Here is a 10,415-nt window from a genome sequence, read left to right on the forward strand (position 1 = left end):
TTAATGATGTTGTGAGCATATTTTCATATACTTGTTGGTATGTCTTCTTTGGAAAAATATCTGTTCAGATCCTCTGCCCATTTTTTTACTCATATTGTTTTTGTTTTGCTTTGTTTTTTTTGATGTTGAGTTGTATGAGTTCTTTATATATTTTGGATATTAACCCTTATCAGATATATGATTTGCAAATATTTTCTCTCATTCCATAGGTTGTCTTTTCATTTTATTAATGATTTCCTTTGCTGTGCAGAAGCTTTTCAGTTTGATGTTCTCCCACTTGTTTATTTTTGCTTTGTTGCCTTTGCTTTTGAAGTCAGATCCAAAAAATCATCACTAATACTGATGTCAAGGAATTTACTGCTTATGTTTTCTTTTAAGAGTTTTATGGTTTTAGGTCTTACGTTCAAGTCTGTAAGAGTTAATTTTTATGTATGGTGTCATATAGTAGTCTACTTTAATTCTTTTGCTTGTGGTTGTCCAGTTTTCCCAACACCATTTCTTGAAGAGGCTGTCCTTTCCCCACTGTATATTCTTGGCTCCTTTTTTGTAAATCAATTGACCATATATGCATGGTTTATTTTGGGGTTCTCTATTCTGTTTTATTGATCTATGTGTCTGTTTTTAATACCAGTAATATCTGTTTTGATTACTATAGCTTTGTAATATAGTTTGAAATAAAGTAGCATCATGCCTCCAGGTTTGTTCTCCTTTCTCAAGATTGCTTTAGTTATTCAAGATCTTTTGTGGTACCATACAAATTTTAGGATTGTTGGTTCTATTTCTTTCATCAATGTCATAGTTTTCAGTGTACAGGTTTTTCATACCCCTGGTTAAATTTATCCCTAGGTATTTTATTCTCTTTTGATGCAATTGTAAATAAAATTGTTTTCTTCATTCCTTTTTCTAATAGTTCATTATTAATGTATAGAAGCAAAACTGATTTTTTATACTGATTTTGTATCCTGGAACTTTACTGAATTCCTTTATTTGCTCCCACAGGTTTTTGGTGTAGTCTTTATGGTTTTTTATATATAATATCAAGTCATTTGCAAATAGTGACAGTTTTACTTCTTTTCTTCCAATTTGAATGCTTTTTATTACTTTTTCCTCCTCAGTGCTGTGGCTCAGACTTCCAACACTATGTTGAATGGAAGTGCAAGGTGGGCATCCTTGTCTTGTTCCTGATCTTAGAGGAAAAGCTTTCAGCTTTTCACTGTTGAGTATGATGTTATCTGTGGGCTTACCATATATGGCCTATATTATGTTGCCTCTATACGTTGCCTTTATAACCAGTTTGTTGAGAGTTTTTATCATACATCAATGTTGAATTTTGTCAAATGCTTTTTCTGCATATATTGATGATCATTTTTATCCTTCCTTTTATTAATGTGGTGTATCACATTGATTGATTTATGGATACTGGACCATCCTTGCATCCGTGGAATAAATTTCACTTGATTATGGTGTATGATCCTTTTAATGTATTGTTGAATTTGGTTTGCTAAAATTTTGTTGAGAATTTTCACATCTATGTTCATCAGGGATATTGGCCTGTATTTTCCTTTTCTTGTGGTGTCCTTGTCTGGTTTTGGTATTAAGGCAATGCTGGTCTCATAAAATGAGTTTGGAAGAGTTCCCTCATCTTCTGTGTTTTGGAAGAGTTTGAGAAGGATTGGTATTAATTCTTCTTTGAATGTTTTGTAGAATTCATCCGTTAAGCTGTCTGGTCCTGGAATTTTGTTTTTTGGGAAGTTTTTGATTACTGATTCAAAATCATCCTAGTAATCAAGCTATTCAGATTTTCTATTTCTTCATGATTCAGTCTTGGAAGGTTGTATGTTTCTAGAAATTTATCCATTTCTTCTAGGTTGTCAAATTTGTTGGTGTATAATTGTTCATAGTAGTCACTTAAAATACTTTGTATTTCTTTGTTACCAGTTGTAATGTCTTATCTTTCATTTCTGATTTTATTTATTTGAGTCCTCTCTCTTTTTTCTTGATGAGTCTAGCTAAAGGCTTGTCAATTTTGTTTATCTTTTCAAAGAACCAGCTGTTGCTTTCATTAATCTTTTCTATTGTCTTTTCAGTCTCTACAGTAAGTTGCCTATATATGAATGAGTTTCATTCCGAAAGTGCATTTGTAAGTCCAATTTCTTTGTAAGTCCAACAAAATTAGCCTAGGTACCCAACTAAGATAACTGGCTATATAGTACTGTACTGTAATAGGTTTGTCATACTTTTCACACAAATAATACATAAAAAACAAACAAAAAATAAAGAAAACATTTTTAATCTTACAGTACAGTACCTTGAAAAGTACAGTGGTACAGTACAAGAGCTGGCATACAGGGGTTGGCATTCGAGTGAACAGGCAAGAAGACTTACTGACTGGAAGAGGGAGAGGACGTGGGAGATGGTTGAGCTGAAGGATTGTCAGCAATGGGAGATGGAAGGCAAGCTGCAATTTCACTCACACCTGAAGTTGATGGCACAGGTTCTGGTTCCTTGCTGGATTCAATTCTATTTACCTTCTTGAAAAAATGATCCAGTGATGTCTGGGTAGTAGCTCTTTTTTTCCCATCATGGATGACACTGTAGCACTGGATTGCATTCTGAACGGCTGCTGCAACCTTTGTGTACCGATCCACATTTGGGTCCTGGGCCTCAAAGACTAACAGTGCCTCCTCAAATAAAGAAAATCCCCTTGCCATTTCCTGTGTCGTGACTCTCTTCGATTCTTCAGTTACTTCTTCTTCTTCTTCACTCTCTTTGTCCTTTCTCTGGGCCTCCAATTCTATCAGGTCTTCATTAGTAAGCTCCTCATGTTACACAGCATGGAGTTCAACAAAGCCATCCTCTTGCAGATCTAGCTCCAGCTTCTTGCTGAGGGTCACTAAGTTGCTGAAGACCTCTTTGGACTCTTCATCCACCTTCTCAAATCCACAAAAATCATGAACAAACTTCAGGCAAAGGTTCTTCCAAACCCCATTCATGGTGACAGCTGTAACCTCACTCCAAGCAGAATCAATGTTTTTATGGCCTTGTAGATATTACAATCCTTCCAAAATTGTCACAAGGCTGTTCCTGATTTGGCACTCACCTTTACTGCCTGATGAAAAGTGTGATGTAAATAATATTTCTTGGAGGACCTTCCAGATGGTGGAGAAGCAAGATGTGGAGATCACCTTCCTCCCCCAAAATATTTCAAAAATACATCTACAAGTGGAACAACGCCTACAGAACACCTACTGAAAGTTGGCAGAAAACCTCAGATTTCCCAAAAGCTTTGCTTTTACCATTTGTCCTAGGGTTGTTTCTGTCCATTTCTTTGTTTTGTTTTGTTTTCTAGTACAGTTTTTAGTGCTTGTTATAATAGGTGGATTTGTTTATTGGTTTGGTTGCTCTCTTTCTTTTTCTTTATTTTTTATACTTTTAATTTTTTAAATAATATTTTTTATTTTAATAACTTTATTTTATTTATTTATTTTTCTTTCTTTTTATTTTTTCTCTCTTTTCTTCTGAGCCATGTGGCTGACGGGGTCTTGGTATTCTGGCCGGGTGTCACACCTGAACCTCTTAGGTGGGAGAGCTGAATTCAGGACATTGGACCACCAGAGACCTCCCGGCCCCATGTAATATCAAATAGCAAAAGCTCTCCCAGAGATCTCCCTCTAAATGCTGAGACCCAGCTCCACTCAACAACCAACAAGCTACAGTGCTGGACACCTCATACCAAACAACTAGCAAGACAGGAACACAACACCACCCATTAGCAGAGAGGCTGCCGAAAATCATAATAAGTTCACAGACACCCCAAAACACACCACAGGACACAGTCTTGCCTACCAAAAAGACAAGATACAGACTCATCCACCAGAACACAGGCACCAGTCCCCTCCACCAGGAAGACTACACAATGCACTGAACCAGCCTTACCCACTGGGGGCAGACACCAAAAATAACAGGAACTATGAACCAGCAGCCTGGGAAACTAAGACCCCAAACACAGTAACTTAAGCAAAATGAGAAGACAGAGAAATACACAGCAGATGAAGGAGTAAGGTAAAAACCCACCAGACTAAACAAGTGATGAGGAAATAGGCACTCTACCTGAAAAAGAATTCAGAGTAATGATAGCAAAGATGATCCAAAACTTTGGAAACAGAATGGATAAAATACAAGAAACATTTAACAAGGACCTAGAAGAACTAAAGAGCAAACAAACAATGATGAACAACACAATAAATGAAATTTAAAATTTTCTAGAAGGAATATAGCAGAATAACTGAGGCAGAAGAACGGATAAGTGACCTGGAAGATAAAATAGTCGGAATAACTACCACAGAGCAGAATAAAGAAAAAGGAATGAGAAGAATTGAGGACAGTCTCAGAGACCTCTGGGACAACATTCAATGCACCAAAACTTGAATTATAGGGGTCCCAAAGAAGAAGAGAAAAAGAAAGGGTCAGAGAAAATATTTGAAGAGATTATAGTTGAAAACTTCCCTAAGGAAAGGAAATAGTCAAACAACTCCAGGAAGTGCAGAGAGTCTTAGCCAGGACAAATCCAAGGAGAAACACACCAAGATACATATTAATCAAACTATCAAAAATTAAATACAAAGAAAAATATTAAAAGGAGCAAGGGAAAGCAACAAGTAACATACAAGGGAATCACCATAAGGTTAACAGCTGATTTCTCAGCAGAAACTCTGCAAGGCAAAAGGGAGTTGCAGGACAAATTTAAAGTGATGAAAGGGAAAAACCTACAACCAAGATTACCCTACCCAGCAAGGATCTCATTCAGATTTGACAGAGATATTAAAATCTTTACAGACAAGCAAAAGCTAAGAGAATCCAGCACCACCAAACCAGCTTTACAACAAATGCTAAAGGCAGGAAACACAAGAGAAGGAAAAGACCTACAATAACAAACCCAAAGCAATTAAGAAAATGGTAATAGGAACATACATATCGATAATTACCTTAAATGTAAATGGATTAATCATCCAACCAAAAGACATAGACTGGCTGAATGGATACAAAAACAAGACCCATATATATGCTTTCTACAAGAAACCCACTTCAGACCTAGGGACATATACAGACTGAAAGTGAGGGGATGGAAAAAGATATTCCATGCAAATGGAAATCAAAAGAAAGCTAGAGTAGCAATTCTCATATCAGACAAAATAGACTTTAAAATAAAGACTGTTACAAGAGACAAAGAAGGACACTACATAATAATCAAGGGATCAATTCAAGAAGAAGATATAACAATTGTACATACTTATGCACCCAACATAGGAGCACCTCAATACATAAGGCAAATGCTAACAGCCATGAAAGCAGAAATTGACAGTAACACAACAATAGTAGGGGACTTTAACACCCCACTTTCACCAGTGAACAGAGCAGGCAAAATGAAAATAAATAAGGAAACACAAGCTTTAAATGATAAATTAAACAAGATGGACTAAATTGATGTTTACAGGACATTCCATCCAAAAACAACAGAAAACACTTCCTTCTCAAGTGCTCATGGAACATTCTCCAGGATAGATCATAACTTCAGTCACAAATCAAGCCTTGGTAAATCTAAGAAAATTGAAATCATATCAAGTATCTTTTCTGACCACAACGCTATAAGACTAGGTATCAATTACAGGAAAAAATCTGTAAAAAGTACAAACACATGGAGGCTAAACAATACACTACTAAATAACCAAGAGATCACTGAAGAAATCAAAAAGGAAATCAAAACATACCTAGAAACAAATGACAATGAAAAGATGACAACCCAAAACCTATGGGATGCAGCAAAAGCAGTTCTAAGAGGGAAATTTATAGCAACCCAATCCTACATCAAGAAACAAGAAAAATCTCAAATAAACAACCTAAACTTACACCTAAAGCAATTAGAGGAAGAAGAATAAAAAACCCCAAAGTTAGCAGAAGGAAAGAAATCATAAAGTTCAGATCAGAAATAAATGAAAAAGAAATGAAGGAAATGATAGCAAAGATCAATAAAAGTAAAAGCTGGTTCTTTGAGAAGATAAACAAAATTGGTAAACCTTTAGCCAGACTCATCAAGAAAAAAGGGAGATGAATCAAATCAATAGAATTAGAAATGAAAAAGGAGAAGTAACAACAGACACTGCAGAAATACAAAGGATCATGAGAGATTACTACAAGCAACTATATACCAATAAACTGGACAACCTGGAAGAAATGGACAAATTCTTAGAAAAGCACAACCTTCCGAGACTGAACCAGGAAGAAATAGAAAATATATAAACAGACAAATCACAAGCACCGAAATTGAAACTGTGATTAAAAATCTCCCAACAAACAAAAGCCCAAGACCAGAGGGCTTCACAGGTGAATTCTATCAAACATTTAGAGAAGATCTAACACCTATTCTTCTCAAACTCTTCCAAAATATAGCACAGGGAGGAACACGCCCAAACTCATTTTATGAGGCCAACATCACCCTGATACCAAAAGCAGACAAAGATGTCACAAAGAAAGAAAACTACAGGTCAATATCACTGATGAACATAGATGCAAAAATCCTCAACAAAATACTAGCAAACAGAATCCAACAGCACATTAAAAGGATCATACACCATTATCAACTGGGGTTTATCCCAGGATAAAGTATTGTTCAATATACACAAATCAGTCAATGTGATAAACAATATTAACAAATTGGAGAAAAACCATATGATCATCTCAATAGATGCAGAAAAAGCTTCTGACAAAATTCAACACACATTTATGATAAAAACCCTCCAGGGCAAAGGCATAGAAGGAACTTTCCTCAACATAATAAAGGCCATATATGACAAACCCACAGCCAACATCATTATCAATTGTGAAAAACTGAAACCATTTCCACTAAGATCAGGAAAAAGACAACGTTGCCCACTCTCACCACTGTTATTCAACATAGTTTTGGAAGTTTTAGCCACAACAATCAGAGAAGAAAAAGAAATAAAGGAATCCTAATTGGAAAAGGAGAAGTAAAACTGTCTCTGTTTTCAGATGACATGATACTACACATAGAGAATCCTAAAGATGGCACCAGAAAGCTACTAGAGCTAATCAATGAATGTGCTAAAGTTGCAGGATATAAAATTAATGCACAGAAATCTCTTGCATTCCTATACATTAATGATGAAAAATCTGAAAGAGAAATTAAGGAAACATTCCCATTTACCACTGCAATAAAAAGAATAAAATACCTAGGAATAAACCTACTAACCTACTAGGGAGACAAAACACCTGTACGCAGAAAACTATAAGACACTGATGAAAGAAATTAAAGATGACACAAATAGATGGAGAGATATACCATGCTCCTGGATTGGAAGAATCAACATTATGGAAATGACTATACTACCCAAAGCAATCTACAGATTCAATGCAATCCCTATCAAACTACCAGTGGCATTTTCCACAGAATTCGAACAAAAAATCTCACAATTTGTATGGAAACACAAAAGACCCTGAATAGCCAAAGCAATCTCGAGAAAGAAAAATGGAAAGCCCAGAGATAAACACATGTACATATGGTCACCTTATCTTTGATAAAGGAGGCAAGAATATACAATGGAGAAAAGACAGCCTCTTCAATAAGTGGTGCTGGGAAAACTGGACAGCTACATTTAAAAGAATGAAATTAGAGCACTCCCTAACACCATACACAAGAATAAACTCAAAGTGGATTAAAGACATAAATGTAAGGCCAGACACTATAAAACTCTTCGAGGAAAACATAGGCAGAACACTCTATGACAGAAATCACAGCAAGATCCTTTTTGACCCACCTCCTAGAGAAATGGAAATAAAAGCAAAAATAACCAAATGGGACCTAATGAAACTTAAAAGCTTTTGCACAGCAAAGGAAAGCATAAACAAGACGAAAAGACAACCCTCAGAATGGCAGAAAATATTTGCAAACAAAGCAAGTGACAAAGGATTAATCTCCAAAATATACAAGCAGCTCATGCAGCTCACTATCGAAAAAACAAGCAACCCAACTCAAAAATGGGCAGAAGACCTCAATAGACATTTCTCCAAAGAAGATATACAGATTGCCAATAAACACATGAAAGGATGGTCAACGTCACTAATCATTAGAGAAATGCAAATGAAAACTACAATGAGGTATCACCTCACACCAGTCAGAATGGCCATCATCAAAAAATCTACAAACAATAAATGCTGGAGAGGGTGTGTAGAAAAGGGAACCCTCTTGCACTGTTGGTGAGAATGTAAATTGATAAATCCACTATGGAGAATAGTATGTAGGTTCCTTAAAATACTAAAGATAGAACTACCATATGACCCAGCAATCCCACTACTGGGCATATACCCTGAGAAAACCATAATTCAGTAACAGTCATGTACCACAACATTCGCTGCAGTCCTATTTACAGTAGCCAGTACATGGAAGAAACCTAAGTGCCCATTCACAGATGAATGGATAAAGAAGACGTGGCACATATATACAATGGAATATTACTAAGCCATAAAACGAAACGAAATTGAGTTATTTGTAATGAGGTGGATGGACCTAGAGTCTGTCATACAGAGTGAAGTAAGTCAGACAGAGAAAAACAAATACCGTATGCTAACACGTATATATGGAATCTTAAAAAAGAAAAAAAATTGTTCTGAAGAACCTAGGGGCAGGACAGGAATAAAGATGCAGACGTAGAGAGTGAACTTAAGGACATGGGGAGGGGGAAGGGTAAGCTGGGACGAAGTGAGAGAGTGTCATGGACACATATACAGTATCAAATGTAAAATAGATAGCTAGTGGGAAGCAGCCTCATAGCACAGAAAGGTCAGCTTGGTGCTTTGTGACCACCTAGAGGGATGGGATAGGGAGGGTGGGAGGGTGACACAAGAGGTAGGAGATATGGGGATATATAGACACATATATCTGATTTACTTTGTCATACAGCAGAAACTAACACACCACTGTGAAGCAATTATACTCCAATAAAGATGTTAAAAAAATAATATTTCTTCAAAGTTGCTATAATTCCCTAGTCCGTAGGTTGCATGAGCGATGTAGTTTTGGTGGCAGATGCACCATTTTGGTGTTGGGATGAAAGTCGTCCATGAATGGGGGTGGCCTGGAGTACTGTCGAACAGCAAAAGAATGTTGAATGGGATGTCCTTCTCCAAGCAATATTTCTCTACCTCTGGGATAAAGTGGTGGAAAAAACAGTCCTGGAAAATGGCCTGTGTAACCCAGGCTTTGGGGTTACTTTCCACATAACAGGAAGAGAGCTCTTGGCTATGTTTCTAAGGGCTCTTGGGTTCTCTGAATGATAAACTGAGGCTTCAGCTTCATATCGTCGGAAGCATTGCCACCAAACTACAGAGTTAGCCTATCCTTTGCTGCTTTATAGGCTGGCATCAAGTTCTCCGCCTTACTGATATAACTTTGGTCTGGCATCCTCCTCCAGTACAGTCCTGTCTCATCCACATTAAAAACCTGCTTGGGTAAATACGTGCCTTCATCAATAATTTCTCAAAGCATTTCACGAAATTCCCAGGCAGTTACTATATCTGCACTCACTGCCTCGCCACTGACTTTTACGTTGTGAAGGTTGGCTCTAGCCTGAAACCAATGAAACCAGCCACGGATGGCATTAAAAGATGCGCCCTCTGATTTTTCGCCATGTTTCTTATTTAAGTCTTCATAAAGCCTTTTAGCTTTCTCTTGAGTCAGCATTAAGCTGAGCAGGTCTTGATGCTGATGCTGATCCTCATCCTGATCCAAAACCTGAGAAATTTCTCCATCTCCTCCATCACTTTTCCAGGCTTCTTCAATATTATTGTCTACATCATCGGCACAGGAGATTTCACGTGTTCCATGATCTTTGTCCTTGTTCTTTAGAATCGTGCCAATGGTTGAAAGATTCACTTTATAAGAACAAGCGATGTCTACCATCTTTTCACCTTGCTCCACTCTCTCAGTTATATTCACTTTTCTTTCAATTGTTATCGCTTGGCGCTTCTTAGCAGTACCAGCTACATCACTGCTGCATTTACGCTTGTTTCTGGACATCTGGGCTTGAAATAAAGATACTGTACTACTGTACTGTGTAAAGTACACAAAAACACAACCATTTGTAAAGGATGCACGCACATGACAATGTACACCAGACACTCAAACTAACTTACATGACTGGACATGCAAACCCACATTTACATCTTTGAAAGTTTGCACCTTGCAGGTTCGTGTGTAGGGGACTTCTTGTATTTCATTTATTTCTGATCTGATTTTTGTTATTTCCTTCCTTCCTCTAAATTTGGACTTCATTTGTTCTTATTTTTCTAGTTCCTTGGGTATAAAGTTAGGTTGTTCAGAGAACTTTCTTATTTCTTGATGT

General features: G+C 36.9%; 1 protein-coding gene across 1 annotated transcript; it reads right to left on the reverse strand.

Annotated features, from left to right (window-relative positions):
• Positions 1-9,550: 9,550 nt before the first annotated feature.
• LOC112404835 (CENPB DNA-binding domain-containing protein 1-like) lies at positions 9,551-10,090 on the reverse strand. Its single transcript, XM_024752938.1, has one exon. The coding sequence runs from the start codon at positions 10,088-10,090 to the stop codon at positions 9,551-9,553; it is 540 nt and encodes a 179-aa protein (XP_024608706.1).
• Between the last annotated feature and the right edge of the window lie 325 nt (positions 10,091-10,415).

This window comes from Neophocaena asiaeorientalis, unplaced genomic scaffold (genome assembly GCF_003031525.2).
Source record: "Neophocaena asiaeorientalis asiaeorientalis breed wild unplaced genomic scaffold, Neophocaena_asiaeorientalis_V1.1 scaffold100, whole genome shotgun sequence".
In the NCBI taxonomy this organism is placed as follows: domain Eukaryota; kingdom Metazoa; phylum Chordata; class Mammalia; order Artiodactyla; family Phocoenidae; genus Neophocaena; species Neophocaena asiaeorientalis.

What these genes read in the sequence shown, in the direction of transcription:
- LOC112404835 (XM_024752938.1), bottom strand. Translation starts at nt 10,090, where the DNA reads ATGTCCAGAAACAAGCGTAAATGCAGCAGTGATGTAGCTGGTACTGCT.